This window comes from Balaenoptera acutorostrata, chromosome 9 (genome assembly GCF_949987535.1).
Source record: "Balaenoptera acutorostrata chromosome 9, mBalAcu1.1, whole genome shotgun sequence".
Classification (NCBI taxonomy): domain Eukaryota; kingdom Metazoa; phylum Chordata; class Mammalia; order Artiodactyla; family Balaenopteridae; genus Balaenoptera; species Balaenoptera acutorostrata.
The window spans coordinates 103090836-103110039 of record NC_080072.1 but is presented as its reverse complement, the minus strand read 5'-3'; the positions used below and the strand labels follow the sequence as shown (position 1 = coordinate 103110039).

General features: G+C 45.5%; 1 protein-coding gene across 3 annotated transcripts in view; it reads right to left on the bottom strand.

Moving 5' to 3' along the window:
- GRAMD1B (GRAM domain containing 1B) overlaps positions 1–19204 on the bottom strand; it is a 181409-nt gene that overhangs the window by 135630 nt on the left and 26575 nt on the right. For all 3 annotated transcript variants that reach the window (XM_028162448.2, XM_057552848.1, XM_057552847.1), the window contains exon 2: positions 3124–3189. In XM_028162448.2, the coding sequence (XP_028018249.2) occupies positions 3124–3189 (66 nt within the window). The remainder of the gene's footprint in view (positions 1–3123; positions 3190–19204) is intronic.

Sequence of the window (19204 nt, the reverse complement as noted above, 5' to 3'; positions counted from 1 at the left end):
GGAAACATGTTAGAGGAAGGATTAGGTGCAGGGTGTAAAGGTTTGTGCTGAGCTGGGGCTGAGTGATTAATTAGCACTCTGAGGACTTGCTCTCTCCAGCAGAACCCACTGGCTGAGAAGGGAAAAAAGAATTCATTCAGAAAGGCCATGGTGAACACACATCAGTCCTGAGCTTCGAGGGGAGGGGTCCACAGGGACCGCCACAAGAAGCATCCTTCTGAGCCCAGCCCTCTCTGTTTCCCATACTGCCCAAGGTGAGCTAGTGCAAAACTGTATCCAACATCCACCATGAAGAGCTCAGGGGGCTGTCGGTGGGCCAGGGAGAAGAAAGGACCAGGGAAGACATTTAGAGGATTTTTCTGGGCAGAGGTTTGGAAGGGAGACCCTCCATAACATTTCACTTGGTTGGGGGAGTGGGCAGAGAAGGAGCTAGAATATAATTTTTATCAGCATACAATCCCAAATACTGAACAAAAAGGCAGGGCTCTCTCCAGTTAGCAAGCAGCCTTGGGAAAAACGCATTGCAGAATATGTACAATTTGGCACTTATTCATCTCTCCCAGGAATGCCCTAAGCAGCAGGGATAAAACAGAGGGAGCTGAGGAGCTGCCAATCATAGAGCAGATAGACGAGGGGCAGCTGAAGGTATGATGATCAGAAATGGACGGAACGCTTCCAGAGATGTTTGGCGCACAAGCACAGGGAAGGGAGTTCTGCTGGGGAACTCTACGGACCCTTCCAATTTTGAGAGTATGGTTGTCAAAATCCAGACAGCACCGAAAAGAGAGCCAAGGCCACTCTAGAGACTGAGGGCACTGCCATCAGATCATAACTGATGAAAGCATCTTTACAAGAGTGATTAATCTTTGCCCCTTGGAGGCCCCGTGCCTCCGCCTAAATTGATGAGCTGAACTGTTAATTTTGGTTAGTAACAAGCACAAAACTGAGAACTAAGGCAGAACTCATAAAACTTTATAAAGGGAAGGTCCCACCCTCCTGCCCAGGATGAAATCCTTTTCATGACATACCATCTAGCTTTTGCCCGAACACTTGTATGGAGGAGATAGTTCATTACTTTACAAGGCCTGTTCCGTTGCAGTACAGCTCTCATCATGGAAAAGTTCTTTCTCATCCTGAGCTGAAATCCTTCTCGCTGTAACTTCTACCCCTCTAGTTCTATTTCTTAGGCTTGCAGATATTTAAAGAGTGCTGCTATAGTCATTCTAAACCTTCTCTTTTCTAGGCTAAACCCCTTTCCTTCAACCAATCCTTATAATGACATAGTTATCATGTTGATCATTCTTTTCTGAACTCTAATTTATCAATATCCATTTCCAAAGAACGGAGAGTAATACATCAGATATGGTCAAACTAGTACAGACTACAGTGAAACCTTTTTTTTTTTTAAATCCATGCTCCATCCTTCCAGTAATGAATTCAGACTTTTAAAGATCATTTGGTACTTGCTTCATATTACTGGCTCATATTTGGCTGGTTAAAAAGTAACCCTTAAGTTCTTTTCCACATGAGATCCTGTCAAGTTAGGCTCCCTGTGGTAACCCTACACTTAAGAAACTATTCTAATATAAATGTATAAATATATAATAGCACATTTCCTTTTTTAAAATACTCCGTGTTGTTTCCACCTACTGTTCTATTTGAAATAATACTAAGTCTCGGTTCTATCATCCTTGGTGTTCTCTCTACTCCCTTTCAGCTGAGCAGTCACCATAAGTTTGATAAATGAGGTAAAAGTACCTTCTGCATTTTCATCCAGTTTGTTGATAAAAATGATAAACAGAGCTAGACCAAAAGTAGAGTCCTGTGGCATGCCTGCTGAGACCCCCTTTCCATTAAGGTCAGTGTGGTCCACCTTCGCTGGGCACAGAAGCTTAACTTGCTGCAACAGACCGCTCCCTCTGTCTACCATTTAGAGGTGCTACCTGCAGCAGATGCCACCTGGGGCCCACAGCCTGAGTGTTTAGCCAGTCCCACCTCAGAGCCTCAAACGAGCATCCAGGAGCCTCCGTAACCTCAGGGCCCCCTGTACACCCCACCTCATTCTCCGTTAACCTCTGACACCTACCATCCACTCCAATCCTGGTGTTCTGCTGTCATCTTGCAAACAGATAGTGATACTGAGCAGGACCCTGTGGGGCTCCTGGGCACAGAAGCCTTTCTGTGCCCCCCACTTCTTGATTACAGGAAATAGGCTTCATTCAGCCCCCAGGACCTTCCCTGAGTTCCAGCGGGCAGGTTCAAACAGTTGCTAATCAGGGAAGGGAGGGGATACGGAGGAGACAGGAGAGGAACAGTCAAGAAACAATAGTGCAGCCTTGGGGCAGGGTCCTGGATCCCCCCTCCAGGGACACACACAACAGTATCCTTGAGCTGTTTTGCAGTTACAGAAACCCCAACCAGGTGGGAGACGTTAACAGGTTGATGGTGCTGACTCCCACGTGCCCCCACCCAGGTGGAGGGCGGAAGGGTGATGGTGACCCTCCTCAGGTCAATCAACTAACGCTTGAACTCTGGCGACCTCTGTTCCAATTCCATGCTGAATTCCCCTCGGCTCAAGCCCCTTCACGAATACGCATGAATACCCTTAGCTTAAAACTTCCCCAGTTTTGCTGTTGGGGAAACACTGCCTTGGGATAACTCCTTCCTTCTTCCGATCTTTGGCTTGGTTGTATCTTTTGGTTGACACCCACCAAGAGGCGAAGCCACCTTTCAGGTACCACTCTGATGCCACACACGCATGCCCGGCCACGCCGTTTTCCTCGGGCACAAAATACCCTTTCCCCTCCCGCTCCACACCGTACCCAACCTTCAGAGTGTGCCTCAGGTCCCAAGTCCACTCTGACATCTTCCCAACGGACTTGGTTTCCACGCACTGACTTCTCCCCCTGCTGAACACCAAAAGCCTTTAGAATCGGTCCCCTCTCGGGTCGAGGGGAAGCATCCTCTTCCCAATCCGTGTTTGAGCACAGAGGTCTGGCGGGCCCCTATTTCTCTGCAGTTTCCCACAGTTCTCGCTCGCCGCAGAAGCACCATCTTCCTCAAACATTTTCCGCACCCCCTGTCATCGCTGCTCCCATCCTCTCCCTCCTCATGTGATCTTACCTTTCTTCCCGCACCCGAGGACTCAGGAACCTGCTAGAGTCATCGTCATGGCTGCTCTGCTGGCTGCTGAGAAAAGACAGGATGTGAACCGTTAACGTTCGGCTTCTTTCTCAACCCTGGGGGAGAGCATCTAGACTTCAGCTCAATGGAGAAACGGGGTTACAACATCTTAAAGGTAGACGTTCCCCGGGTAGGTTTACACAGAGGGTATACTGCCAGACGGTGGAACTGAGACACACATTTGGTGAAAACCCCACCCATCACGCCTAAAGCACAAGAGGAAGATCCTGACCTATCACCTTTTTCTTCCCAGGCCACACAGTCTCTGTGAGTGAATGCCTCTGGCATTCTCTGTACCTGGGCCTCTAGATCTGTAGGACAGGATAATAATCCCATTCTTCCACCTCCCCTGAGACACTCAAGGTGCTGGCTTGCAGTCTTGCGGGCAGGAAGGGGAGGGGTGCGGGAGGGAGGGAATTCCAGCAGGAGAAAGACTTGAGACTTGATGGAGTCTGGGGCCACCTGGCCTGCTTCCCCGCCTCCAGGGCAGGCTGAAGAGGGTGAGGGACAAAAGAGGGATTAGAAGGTGGAGTCCCTCCACTCCTTAAAGCCCTGTAGGCACGAAGATTATGGAGCTTCAGCTCACAAGAGTTCTTGAAGTGCTTACTTTAAATGACTGTGGAATTCAACAGTCATTCATCCTACTCAAGAGAAAGAAAAGCTGTTCAGACACCTTATGACACTAACATAAAGCTGGTGAACAAATAATTTTTATTAATTGCTAATTATTAAGTACTCCAGGTTTCTAATCAAGAGTCGTAAAGCCACAGCCCCGTGGCCAAATCTGGAGCCCCCGTGGGCTAAGAATGGTGTTTGCTTTTTTAAATGGCTGGGAATAAACATTTTAAAAATGATAATAATATTTCATGACCTGTGAAAATTATATGAAATTCAAAATTACGTCATAAAGTTTTATTGAAACACAGCCACACCCATTCATTTGCATACTAACCAGGGCTGCTTTTTTGCTACAATGGCAGAGCTGTGCAGTTAAGGCAGAAGTGAGTAAGTGCAGTAGTGAGGTCATTAGACCCACAAAGCCTAAATATTTACTGTGTGGCCCCTTACAGAAAAAGTTAGCAAACCCCTGTTTGGCATAGATGCCATTAATAATAAATTCCTATTACCATAAATGTCACTGTAACCCAGGCCCAGCACAACCAAACTTGTTCCCTTGTTCTGGTGGATTGTCCACAGCCATAAAAAGCACTGATCTCTACAGAGTACACTCCTTAGACTAGATCCCCAGAAGATGGCAAACTGTGAACAATCTTGTAGGGTAAGTGCCCGCCCCAGTGACTGTACACTCGCCACCAAAGAAGCACGTGACTTTACAACCATGATCTCATGTTCTGATTTTTCAGCAAGAAGTAAATGAACTTAGAAGCAATTTACGTCAAATTTTCAAATACACAAACATGCACCTACACACACACACACACACACACGCCAGAAATCAGAACAGCACCACACACAAAGCTTCCAGTTGCTTGGCAGAACCAAGTGTGCACACAATCCTGTGTTCTTTCTTTTACTCTACACAAAGCACTTTTTTTTTTGCTGCTCATTCCCTGTGGAGAACATGTGGCTACTCATCATTCCCTCTTTGCAAGGTCTCATAGACTTGTCTTTTAAAAACTCCTTATAACAAAATTATACTCCTGTGTTGCTAACCCATGGGATTTCTTACATTGGGACTGACCTGTCATATGTATCAAGCACCCTCTTCTATACAACTTGGAATAGGTGTTAAGACTACAGTAGGCAACCCACAGATGACTGGAACTCAAATTCCACAGCAGACTCAGCTCCAGAGGCAAGCATCAAGAGAGGAAAACCAAAATAACAACAATAATAATAATTTAAAAAGAAAAAAAATGAGAGAGAGGAATACCAGTCTACACCGTTGGCAGTACATGTGAGGAGAAGTAGGAGGGAGGGCTGTCTGGAACCCAGTGTTTTACACTATCTAACACCCAAAGGGGCTCAACCAACCCAATGACCACAATCAGCATTACAGCCTCTTCACGGAAGAGATCAAACTGGACTCCATTTAAGCTATCTATAATGGGGCTGTGCTTCCTTCTCACCCTACCCTCACTCTGGCAATCAACGCTTAAAGTAAAGCTAATAGAGGGGCTCCCAGAACTAAATGAGAAGTACCAGAGTTTCAGAAAAATAATTCTGAGCTGTTTTTAGCAAGTTATCTCACTAGATGGCACTGCTGACTTCCAAACCAGAACCTGAATGAGGCCAACCCACCCAGCTTCTGAAACAAAAACTAGAACCAACTTTCTGGCGCCCCCTTTCTGGCCTTCCCATTGCTTAGAAAACCGTTCAGAGGGTGGAGATGAAAGTTAACAATGGATCACCTTCAAGTGATTTACTGGTTCTAAATAACTAAGAAATATCAACGTGCATGCATTCAACAAATATTTCTACAATGCCCTCTATGTGCACATATGTCAAAAAGCAGCATCCAAGTTAAGTCAAGACTTTGGAATACGCTGCCTCAGGTATATCCAAGCTCCTCCACTTCCTACTTAATACAACCCTGAGCAAATTATTAGTAATTTTCCTTACCTACAAAATGGAGATAGATGTTATGATAGTTCTTACTGTTGTAAGGATTAAAGAATGTAAAGCTGTTGTAAGAATTAAAGAATGAACATATGTGAAGTATGGAGAATACTGCTTGGCACATACTAACTATTGTACAAATGTTTTTATTACGTGCAAGTCATCGTTTTGTGGGTCATGGAAAATAAAGCCATGAATCAGACAGGGATCCTGCTCTCAAGGTGTTTACAATCTGTAAAGTAAGAGTCAATATAAACTATAATTTTAAACTACATTTAAAAGTAGAAAATGATAACTCTTAGAAGTAAATATTAAAAGCTACAGAAACATAGACCAGAGAAAGATCGCTTCCTTCTGGGGCTGGTAAGAGAAGACCATCTCAACAGCAAGGGGTTTTTTGCTGACACTTGAAATTTGAACAGATTCAGGATGAGCAGAACTGAGAAGATAGGGCTTTTTTTTTTTTTTTTTTTTTTTTAATTTATTTGGCCACTCCGTGTGGCTTGTGGGATTTTAGTTTCCCAACCAGGGACTGAACCCGGGCCCCCAGCAGTGAGAGCACAGAGTCCTAACCACTGGACCGGCAGGGAATCCTGAGAGGGCATTCTGGTTCAGCTCGGCTCACCAAACATTTACCACATACCAGGCACTGTGCTAGAAGGCTGGGACGTAAGGAGCCCCGGCCTAGGAGGCACAAGTGTTCCCTGAGCACTGCGATGCAGCAACACCGGAAGGATGAAGGGGCGCAGGTCGCAGACACTTCTGCTGGGGGATTTCAGGCAACATATTGGAGAGGAGAACGTGTAACAGGAGGAACTGCGGGTAACTCCACAGCAGCAACAGCTGCAGCACGCATGGGCTCCTTTCTCCTCTAGACAGCCCCCTGCCTCCCCACCCTCCAAAGGAGCCTGGTCCTCTCTCCTCCCATTTTCAGGACCTTTTCTCCCACCTTCTTTAAAGATGAGATAGACGCCAACCATTCCCGCTCCACCCAACCCCATGAAATGATCGTTGTTGAGCAGAATTCCCAGAGATTCAGACATGGCCTTGCTCTCTCGCAAAAACTCTCAGTTCCTCTCTTATATGAGCCTTTTCAAACGATACAGACCACCTGGACACTGGGCAGCTCACCCTGTTCCCTAAATGAATCTGCCGGTCTTCTGAGGTCACGCAGAAAAGCCATCACCACGGTAGGGTGCTTGTAGAGGACTGTGGAAGGCCAGAAGGTCAGGGGCCACGTCCACAACCACTCCATTTCAGTCAAGGCCTTGGAGGGACAGGTGGCCAGTGCCGGCTCTACGGCTTAAGGAAGTTGAGAAGAACTTGAAGGAAGTCCGGCAGAGGGCGCTCACGGATGAAAACGTCTCAGTCTGAAAAGAAACTCCAAACACCGATTTGGAATGACTTAGCCTGGGCACTAGATGACTGAAAGTCACTTAACACTGCAAGGAAGGGAAGTTGTATAAGCAACCGTCTGCCTTTCCCCCAAAAGAGCTAGAAAACGCATGAGGATGACTAAAATTCCTCCTGCTGCAAATTCAAGCTGCTGATAAAAACCACTGTAGTAATTAAATTTTGAAACAGCACACTGTGTTACTAAATAAGGTGGGGAAGCGCTTCTGTGCACCCCGGAATGTTCCGGAGGGAAACCAGCTGAAGCGAACCGAATCTGGAGGCCTGGTTTTGTTCTCTGCCAGCAAGCTAGTGCTGGGAGCTTATCCTAGAAGGTCACACTGAACCAGTAACCCTGGCTGGGAAAAATCCATTGTAATCTGAGGCAGAGCACACTCCAGAGGCAGAAATTCACAGGCTACCGAGCTAGCAGGAAACTCCGCAAGGCAGGCTGGGTAAATTCCCATGATTCCACTGGTCTCCCTTCCTCCCTCCCCCACCCCCGGGCACTGGCAGGAAGTTCAGCCTAAACCCACAAGCCAGCAGGAAGGTGTGCTTCTGCCCTATGCAAAGTACAGCTTCACTCCTAGGGAAACTAAATTTGGCACTTTCTCTGAGCTGGTGCTTCCTAAGTAGAAACAGTTCTTTCTCGCCCAGACAACACTAATGGGGTCTCCTAAGCCCGGAAGAGGATTTGAGAGATTCAGGGGATTCCAAGCAATTATGGGGCTATGCGAGATGTTAGTATTTCCAGAGCCTAATGGAACCTGTACATTTACCCACACTAAGGCTGTGCACTCATTTTTCACATTTCTTTGTTTTTGGCTTTAATCAGAGCAATCTAGTGTGTTAATACCAATTATCTTACGCTAATTAGAAGCTCTGAAAAGCTTAGAGTGGCTTTTTTTTTTTTAATGGGAATTAAAGGTGGCATGTAAGAATCTTTTTTTTTTTAATTATTTAATTATTTAATTATTTATGGCTGTGTTGGGTCTTCGTTTCTGTGCGACGGCTTTCTCTAGTTGTGGCAAGTGGGGCCCACTCTTCATCGCGGTGCGCGGGCCTCTCATTACCGCGGCCTCCTGTTGCGGAGCATAGGCTCCAGACGCGCAGGCTCAGTAATTGTGGCTCACGGGCCTAGTTGCTCCGCGGCATGTGGGATTTTCCCAGACCAGGGCTCGAACCCGTGTCCCCTTCATTGGCAGGCAGATTCTCAACCACTGCGCCACCAGGGAAGCCCCTAGAGTGGCTTTGATTGATAAATATCTGATTAATAAAAGTGGGGAATATGTATACACATGACTGATTCACTTTGCTGTACAGCAAGAAACTAATAACACGACGTTGTAGAGCAACTATACTCCAATAAAAATTAATAAAAAATTTTTTTTAAAGTGGGGGAAGAAATAAATTTAAGTAGTGGATGTAGTAGAATAGCATGGAGACAGACAAACCGAGGTTCGCCCTGGCTTTGTTTCTTATTGGCCCTATAAACTTTGACCAGGTCCCTTACCCTCTCTCAGCCTATTTCCCAATATCTGAGTTCAAGAATTGGAGTCAGGAAGACACAAGTTCTGCCACTTAGCACAGTGATACTGGGCATATTATTTAACTTTTCTAAGTGTCAGACATGGGTATACACCACATGCCTTTAAGGACTGCAGTGGGGATTAGAAATGGTAGAAATCATCTATAGAAAGTGTCTAGGGCCACGTTTGGGCCTTGGTAGGTATACCAGAAATGTTGGACATCAATTTTACTTAATATTCACAGTTAGTTTGGCAGATAAATACTTTGAAACATCCAATACCTGGGAGGAAATTAACAGAAGAGAACCTTATGATAAAAAATGTTGAGAGCCACTGATTTGAAAAGTAGAGTCGCTACTAAGTGTAAAATAGATAGCTAGTGGGAAGCAGTCGCATAGCACAGGGAGATCAGCTCGGTGCTTTGTGACCACCTAGAGGGGTGGGAGGGAGGGAGACGCAAGAGGGAAGAGATATGGGAACATATGTATATGTATAACTGATTCACTTTGTTATAAAGCAGAAACTAACACACCATTGTAAAGCAATTATTAAAAAAAAAAAAAGAAAAGTAGAGTCGCACTGTCACTGATAAAAGGCTGGGTTTTCATGTTGAATTATATCCGCCTGAGAAATGACTCTAGCATCTACCATTTCAGTTTAAAGAGGAAGGGCATCTGGGGGAAGAAAGGCAGGTAGCCTGTAAGTAGAAAATAAAAGAGAATAGTTTGTTTGTCATCTGGCAAGCGGGTATAGGAAAGTCTAATAATAGACGATAAGTAAACAGATGTGATTTGGGACACTGCCAATGACTGCCAGCTTCTTACGCAACATACCTGAATATTCTCAAATACTACTTAGAAAATAACATGCTCTGCGTGAAGATTAATGATCTGTCTACAAAGGTAGCAGGACTGCTTCTGCTTAATGCCTCCCCTGGGAACAAGTAGCAAGGTGGGTAGCTGGTCAAAGACTGAGGGATTCAGAATCCAGCTAAATATCTTTTAACTCATTACAACTCAACTAATGCTTCTCTATTTAATAGTTCTTCTGCCTCTAAACATACCCATGTCTCTGTCTTTAAAAAAAAAAATCTCTCCCTCAACTCCTTTATGTTTCCTTCCGTCCCTTCAGGGCCATATTTTATTGAAAGAATGCACTATTTGGTGACTGCCAAACTTCCATCAAAACTCTATCAGAGATTTGCATATAATGTGTTGTGATAATTAAGCAGTTATTAATAAACAAAGAAGAAATCCTTATCTCCCTATTTCAGGCATGTCTCATTTATTGGTTTTTCTATGTAATTTAAAATCGTTCATCTTTAAAACATTTTAATGCTCCTAAGGCAATCAGTAAACTAAATTACTTTAAAAAAAAAAAAACTGTATCAGAATAAGCTAGGAGCTTTTCTATGCAGATTCCTTGGCCCCCTCCCCAAATTTACCAAGTCAGAGTCTGAACCTGTCCAGGAATGCGTATTTTTTAAAAGCTTCCCAGTGATCCTGGGGGGCAACCAGGACTGAGACCCACTGGACATCACACTCACTGCCTCTGCTTCCTCACCACTGATTTCGTGAATTAGTCACTGTAACCTGGACCACACCCCTACCCCTCCTTGGTTTGGTCAACCAGGACCTCTGTTACTGCCAAAGCCAATGACAATAGTTACATCCTAACCTCATTTGACTACCCAGGCAGGTCTGGCATTGATGATTATTCCCATTCTTTAAACTTCACCCTTCTTACCTTCTATGACAAAACCCTCTGCTCTTTCTTGGATTTTATCCTACTTTTGTTTTTCTCTTCTTTTTTAGGGAACTTCATGGACTCTTCTTCTGGTTGGTCCTAAAATGTTTCCCAGGACTCATTCAGCCACTCATTTAATAAATTATCTGATACCAACTATAGGCCAGGCATTGTTCGAGAATCTAGATACCAAATACAAAGTAGTAAATGAAACAGATGAAAAATCCACACTCAAGGAGTTCACATTTCATTGGGTTTCTTGCTCTTCCAGCTTTATACCTGGGGAGCCTAGGTTTTGTGGATCTCTGAAATTGTTATATTACACATGCAGGGGAGAGGATTTATAGCTCTCATCCGATTCTCAAATAGAGACTGTAACCCACAGAAGATTAAAATCCACTGCAATATATCTCTGGGGAATCATGTCCACATGCAAGGCTTCAATTATGATGGATAAGTTAATGACCCCCAAAGACAGCACAGCACTGAGCTGTCACTAGTCACATGTGGCTACTTAAATTCATTAAAAATTCAGTTCCTTAGTCGTACTAGCTACATTTCAAGAACCTGATAACCACATGTGGCTATTAACTTCTATATTAGTGCAGCTAGAGAACGTCTCCATCACCGGAGAAAGCTTTATTGAACAGCGTAGAGGTTTCCAGATCAAACCCAGGATTTGAGTTCCAGCTCTGCCACTTGTTATCTGAGTAACTCAGAGCAGCTTGTTAACCTCTCTCTACATTCCTGCCCCCTTGTCTTTTAAAATGTAAGTCACTTCACAGACCTGTTTGGAGGATTGAGCAAGTTAACTGATATAAAGCACTTAACAGAAGTCTTGGCAAGTAATAAGTACCCCAAAAATGTTAATAATACTTATTTTTATTATCATACATTTGTCATGGTGAATGGGTCCAACAGGAATCTCAAACTGAACATGCCCAATACTGATTTCACCATCTTTTTGTCCTCTCCTTGGACTCCACAACTAAGGATGCATGCAAACTAGAAATGCACCTCCATGTCAATTTCACACCAGGTCCTGCAGATGCTACCTTACTATCCCTCAAAGGCATCCCATCCTCCCTTCAACACTCTGACTGCCACTGCGTGAGGTCAAGCTCTCATCACTCCCTGCGGGGATTACTTTAATAGGCTTCTAACTGCTTTGCCTGTTGCCAACCCGGCCCTGCTCCAGTCTACCCTTGACACTGATACAACAGTGTTCTTCCTGATATGCAGATTTGATCACGGCTCTTCCTGGCTTACTACTTTTTTTTTTTTTTTGACCGCGTGGTTTGAGGGATCTTAGTTCCCCGACCAGGGATTGGAGTCCGGGCCCTTGGCAGTGAAAGTGAGGAGTCCTAACCACTGGACTGCCAGGGAATTCCCCTCTTCCTGGCTTAAAATCCTTTAGGCATCTCCTAATTTCAGAACAAAGTTCAAAAACTCCTTAGTTTAGCCTAAAACTAAGCTATAAAAGCCCAGTAAGCTGACTGCCATCTACCTTCCTAGCGTCCACATCTCCCACATCTCCCTCACCGGCTCCAGAATTTCACGCTCCACTCCGGTCATTCTGCTTGTCCCTGGCTTTGACTTTGCTCTTCTCCCGCCTGGTTTATCCTTTTCTCCATTCCCCTCTTTGTTTCACTCATTCCCATCGCTGAGGCAGGATCTTCAGGGATTAAGCCTGAGGGCTCTAGCTTTAGACGGTCAGCACTCAAATCTCGATTCTTCCACCTACTCAATTTCACCCTCCATAAACTGGGGATGATAAAAGTATCTTCTTCACTGGGGTGTTGTGAAAATTAAATAAATTAGTACCCACAAAATACTTAGAAAGGTATCTGGCACTGAGTAGATACTCAATATTATAGCTATTATCATCCTCCAAAAGTTGTACCTTCTCAGGGAAACCTTCCTCGATGGCCACCACCCACACTATGGTCCCTATATCACCCTGCCCTGTACTTCCCTTTATCATAACACTTATCATACTCCTTGGGATACAGTAATTACTGATTCAGTTCCGTATACCTTCTACCACGCTGTAAGTTATTTGAGAACAAAGATCCCATTTTATGTCATTTCTTTCCATCCCCAGTGCCCAGCACTGTACTTAGCACATATTAGATGTACAACATGATAAATTAATGTACAAATATCTAGCCTTGTCCTCCCTCAGAGGTCTCCACTTTCTGCTGAATACTCCCCAGCAGTCCAGAAAGACACTTTGCTGAGTACAGATTACATGCTCCCTCCAGAGTACAATGTGCTTCCAAAATGTTCATCAACCTTTTCTGGACACCTGTGTTCAAAGTATCCTGCTAGGCCTTACTGGATTTGTAAGGCCTGGTCTGTGACCTCAAGGAGCCCACCAGTCTGTATGAATTCCTGATGGACCATTCATTCATCCATGTTTCCAGCAGACTAAGCTTCAGGGTTTGGTGCTCTGGAGATGCCAACTTGAATTAGATGTGAACCTTCTAAATAAAGCCACCATAGGGTGGCATAGCCACCCCTATGCCAGAGTTGTGGCCCAACTCTCAGTTATCCATCATGAGGAAGCCGTACCTCATGCCTGACAGAGCCTCCATTGGAGGGCGAACAGGAAAGAAGGTGGCCCTCCAATTAGACATCACAGGTATTCGTCAGTGGGAAAAGATTCTGAAGCCCAAGGCTGCAACTTTTTTTTTTGTTTCTTTCTTTCTAAAATGCCTATGAGTATTAAGTTTTCTCTTTTGTTAATTTAAAACATTCTTAATTTTTACTTATTTATTTGATTGAGGTATAACTGACATAAAACATTGTATTAGTTTCAGGTGTACAACATAATGATTTGATATTTGTATATATTGCAAAATGATCACCACAATAAGTCTAACATCTGTCACCATACATAGTTACTTTTTTTTTTGGGCCGTACCGCAAGGCCTGCGGGATCTTAGTTCCCCGACCAGGGACTGAACCCGGGCCCCAGCAGTGAAAGCGCCAAGTCCTAACCACTGGACCACCATGGAAGTCCCACAGTTTTTTTCCTTGTGATGAGAGCTTTTAAGATTTACTCTCTCAGCCACTTTCAAATATGCAACATCATATTATTAACTATTGTCACCATGCTGAACATTACATCCCCAGGACTTAATGTATTTTATAGCTGGAAGTTTGTACCTTTTTTTTTTTTTTTGGTGACATTGGTATTCCTTTTTCTTTTTCTTTTTTTACTGAAGTATAGTTGATTTACAATTTGTGTTAGTTTCGGGTGTAGAGCAAAGTGATTTGGTTATACACACACACACACATATATATATGTGTGTGTGTGTATATATATATCTATATATATCTCTTCTTTTTCAGATTCTTTTCCATTATAGTTTATTACAAGATATTGAATATAGTTCCCTATGCTATACAGTAGGACCTAGTTATTTACCTATTTTATATATAGCAGTTTGTACCTACTAATCCCAAACAATGAGTTTTAAATTTTCATGCTAATCCCTGGCTCTCAAGAATATAGATAATCAAGCTTCGTTTGGAAAAAAAAAATTATTTTCTCGAATGCCCTGTTCTGAGATAGTTTTCACAAAGGGTAAAGCATCCCTCACCCACGACAAAATTCTAGGCCTCTCACCTCACACAATTAAAAGACTTACACCTACCCCATTACATCCCTCCAATGGGGCCTGAAGGCGGGGGGGGGGGGGGGGGAAGCAAGGAGAATCGTGCCAGCTTATCTCTCTTCAATTGCGCTTAGCTAAAGCAACACACTGCCTTTTTCTAGTTTCCCACATCCCAGTAGCTTCCTTGGCCTCAAACACTACTCAGCGTCACACTGAAATCTTACACCGTCTGAAGAGAGTAAATACAACTTCACCAGGTCTCCTGGTGGTAAACCTTTACTCAGGACGGAACGGGGCCGACGAGTTGTTTCCCAGGACCTGAAGTCTGTGAGAATTCGCCAAGGCCCTGGGCAGCAGAGTCTCAGAGGCCAGCCTCCTCCCACCCTCCCTCGCCTTCCTCCCTCCCCAGCCCCCTGGGGCCCCTCCTGCCTTTAGAAAATCCCTTCCTTCCCAATCCAGAGCCCTCACATTGGAGAAGGAAGGAAGTGCCAGGAAGCTGCAAAGAGCTCTCAAACCCCAGGAGAGCCAGAAGCCACTTTGTCCACAGATAACCTCAAAACCTGATCTTGGACAATCATCTTTTTTTGGGGGGCTGCACCACGTGGCTTGCGGGATCTTAGTTCCCCGACCAGGGATCGAACCCGGGTCCCTGGCAGTAGAAGTGTGGAGTCCTAACCACTGGACCGCCAGGGATGTCCCTTGGACAATCATCTTGATCCTGGTCACTTTATCTAAACGACTCAAAATGGGTTAAAGTTCCTTCTCCGTCGATTTCCCCTCACAGGTACAAGTCAGGAGACTTTCCCAGGACACACCAAGAGCCCTGGCTTGTGCTCCCCACACATCCCCACTTCCTCCACACCAAGAACCTTTAAATTATATTCCCAACTATCAGGTTTTGAAAGAGATAACTGACAACACACTGTCTGTCTCCTGGTTAATTTGTGAGCCTGTTTTTAGTCAAAGGCACACAGCTACCATTCAGGTCAGCATCCAATAACAAGCCTCATCACACTGGGTTGATAGAATTCAAATGAAACAATGTGTGGTTTCTATTAAGCCTTTGGAAATTTTGTTAATACCTAAAGGAACCCCGCCCTCCAAGGAACCATTGACTTTGGTAATCAAAGTACAAACTGGTGTTTGCTGGATCTCCTCTTGGCTACTCTTCTACCAACCTCTGAATGGTTAGAGCTTTGCCCACAGTCACCTTCTTTTCACTACACATTCTCCTCCGATAATCTCGTGCAAGTCCATGGCCTCAACGACCCCCATGTTGACTCCCAAACCTGTACCACCAGCTTGGACTGTTCCACCAAGCATCAGTTCCCCGGACCCAGCTGCTTACAGGACATGACCAAGACCCCGCGTCTATGGGCTCCTCAAGCAGCATGTCCCAAACTGCCTGCTCCCTCCCGCACTCTCACCTCTTCTACCAAACCACTTGCGTCTGCTTTCCTTCGCTCAGCCACCTGCATCACCATCCATCCACTTAGCTATCCAAACAAGGAAACTCAGAAATAGTTTCAGCGGTTCCCTCTCCTCCGCTCCCTGCCTCCAATCTGTCACAGAGTTCTGTTGCTCCTACCTTTGAAACATCTTTTATATCCATCCCCTCCTCCCTACTCCTCTGTCCCTGCCCCGGTCATACCAGACTGGCTGCACAAGAACTGACTGAAAACTTTTTTAAAAGTAGGTTCCTGGGGCTTCCCTGGTGGCGCAGTGGTTGAGAATCTGCCTGCTAATGCAGGGGACACGGGTTCGGGCCCTGGTCTGGGAAGATCCCACATGCCACGGAGCAGCTGGGCCCGTGAGCCACAGCTGCTGAGCCTGCGCGTCTGGAGCCTGTGCCCCGTGACGGGAGGGGCCGCGATAGAGAAAGGCCCGCGCACCGCGATGAAGAGCGGTCCCCGCACCGCGATGAAGAGTGGCCCCCGCTTGCCGCAACTGGAGAAAGCCCTCGCACGAACCGAAGACCCAACACAGCCAAAAATAAATAAATAAATAAATAAATAAATAAAAATAAGAAAATCCTAAAAAAAAAAAAAAAAAAAAAAAAAAAAAAAAAAAGATACTGCAGAAAAAAAAAAAAAAAAAAAAAAAAAAAAAAAAAAAAAAAAAAAAGTAGGTTCCTACACCCTCACTTGCCCTGGATTCTGATTCTGGGTGTCTGGGTGGAGCCTGAAGGATTTTTAAGGCATATCCCAAGTCTGAAAACTATTGTACTAAAGTCCTACCCTACTGAAATGGCCCCTTAACTGTGCTGGATAATTTTTTTTTTAATAAATGAAAATAATTTTTTTTAAATAAATTTATTTATTTTTGGCTGCTGTTGGGTCTTCGTTGCTCCGCGCGGGCTTTCTCTAGCTGCGGCGAGCAGGGGATACTCTTTGTTGCAGTGCACGGGCTTCTCATTGCGGTGGCTTCTCTTGTTGCGGAGCATGGGCTCTAGGCGCGTGGGCTTCAGTAGTTGTGGCACGCGGGCTCAGTCGTTGTGGCTCGCGGGGTCTAGAGCGCAGGCTCAGTAGTTGTGGCGCACGGGCGTAGTTGCTCCGCGGCATGTGGGATCTTCCCAGCCCAGGGCTCGAACCCTGAGTTGGCAGGCGGATTCTTAACCACTGCGCCACCAGGGAAGTCCCTGGATAAATTTTTAACAACCAGCTTGAAGGGGAGAGGGGAATGACTTGTATCACTTGTTGACTTCTGTGCTGTAAGTTCTCCCACCACGTGTGATTTCAAGCACCAACGTGATGTCACTAAAAATATCACAACTGGGAAGCTATGTGCACAACTGGCAGATGCAAGCCGGTCCCGCAAGGAATTCGCCTAGACCACCGCCTTTATCTTCTAAAACAGAGCTAGACATGCCTCTTCCCAAGTCCTCTGAAGGTTTCCCCTAATGTCACAGATGACAGTCCAAAGACCTTTGCCTTACAACACGAAACCAACTTCTCAACTTCCCCCCACAGGAAGTTCCGCCTAAGTTCTGTTGACACTGAGCCAACTGTGCTCCCCAAATACACCACGTCCACTCATTCCTCCAAGCTTTGTCCATATTGTCCCCTAAATGTCTCTTCTACAGGATCCCACAGACCCCACCTCAATAACTGCATCTCCCACCTTGGCCAGTCGAGCCCCATGTCACACAGAAGCGTGGCTGTCTCTCCAGGGCCTCACTGATTTTCTCTTCCTACCTGACCCTTTGCGCTGCAGAGCTACGACAAATCCAAGCCTGAGCGGCTATCGCCAGTGTTGATGGTGGTCCTGCCCAAGCCTTGGAGATAACCTGTTGGCTGCATCAGAGAAACCCTCCTTTAGCGCAAGTACTGGCTGCTTTTTTCAGTGTAGTCAAGCTATTGCATACTAATATGTTTAATACTAACAGTAATCCTTCACATTTAAACAGTGCTCTCCAGTCTACAAAGTGCTTTCTTGTACATTCTTCCATCTGATATTTCCAACCTTATAAAGTAGATAGAATATATGTGTGTATATATATACATGTATATATATATATATACTCTGATCCTCATTTTATTGTTTTGTTTTGTTTTGTTTTGTTTTGTTTTTGGTCGCACCGTGCGGCTTGTGGGATTTTAGTTCCCCGACCAGCCGACCAGGGATCAAACCAGGGCCCTCGGCAGTGAGAGCGCCAAGTCCAAACCACTGGACCACGAGGGAATTCCTGATCCTCATTTTAAAGATGAAGAAAATAAGGATTCAGGGGAATATATGACATGTCTAAGAGCGAATGGTTAGTAAGCTAAGGAATGAGGATTTCAACCCAGGCTTTCTACTCCAGAATTCTTGATTCTTTCACCTTGAGCACATGACCACGCCGGGCCATAGCCTTCACTTAAGACTGGGAAGGGCTGGGCGGCAGGAATGACCTCAATGATGAGACAGGGGGAGATGTGAGCTTGGGGTGGGGGAACTGGGAAGAGCCTGAATGTTCATTCTGCTGAAATTGCCAATGTCTCTGCCCTGCAGGAGGCAGCCCTTAGCCAGAAAGCAAGAACATCTGGGAGGTCCAAGGCCGCAAAAACCTTGAAACGAGAAGTAACAAGCGTTTGCCCGCACCAGTCAACAGGCGCTGACGTGAGATGGGACCGATAATGCAACCTGCCATGAGGTCTCAAGGCCACAGGTGAAGTCACAGAAATAAACAAGTGTTTGATGATAACTGAAAAAAATAACTTATGGCTCAGAGTAGAGCTGTTTCATCAACCAGCTGGTGAAAAAGTCACAGGCACACCAAATAAACCAGAGCACTGTGCCCAGCGAGAGCGCAGGACTTCCTAGAGCCAGAGCCAGGCCTCGAGGGACTTCCAGGAAGCCAGGGGAAGGTTGGCCTGAGCCCAAGGGGGAGGCTTTGAAGACCAGGGAGCCCAGGACCATCTCATTTAGGTCTGAGAGCAGGACTCAGGAAGGGCAGGCCAGCTGCAGAGCAGAAATGCAAGTGCCCTGAGGGCCTCTTCACAGAAATAAGCGTAGGAAACACTTGGCAGTGCCAACTTGATTCTACTGCCAGCCGAGGTAGGAGCAGCTTGATTTAGGAGCCAACCTGGAGTAGACTGGGCAGCTGATGCTCCAGAAACAACTGGTGATTTCCCACAGGAACGTTCCAGATTCACCCCCCCCGCCCCCCCCAAAAAAGTGGCAAGAGTCTATTTTACAGCTGATTGAAGATCCAACTCAATTAAAAATAAATGTTTTCAAGACATTTTATGACTCTGGCTTTCCAACTGGCAGTTAATTTTGTCATCACCTGTTTCCCTCTAGTTAACAGAATTCAAATCCCTTAAGCTGAAAGTGTATGAGTCCTAAAGGTTAAGGTAGGCAAGATACAAAAAGCCTTGTGTTCTGCCCCAGGGGCCAAGCACAGAGGCACCCAAGGAGAGGAGAAGCTGATGCATCTAGAAAGAAGGACGAATTCTTGAGTCTTACAGGACAAAGGACACACGGGGGAGGGGGGTTGTTTATGCAGAAACCCTGATATAGACAAATGGCCAGATACCATGGAGGGACCATGGAGTTCAAGGACAGACTGCATGTTGTGCTGTTTTCCAGAAAGAGGTCTTTCAGCCTCCTTGCCTCCCCTTCCCTGCCCCCACTCCCGTCCCCATCCCCATCCATCCCCCATCCAACTTT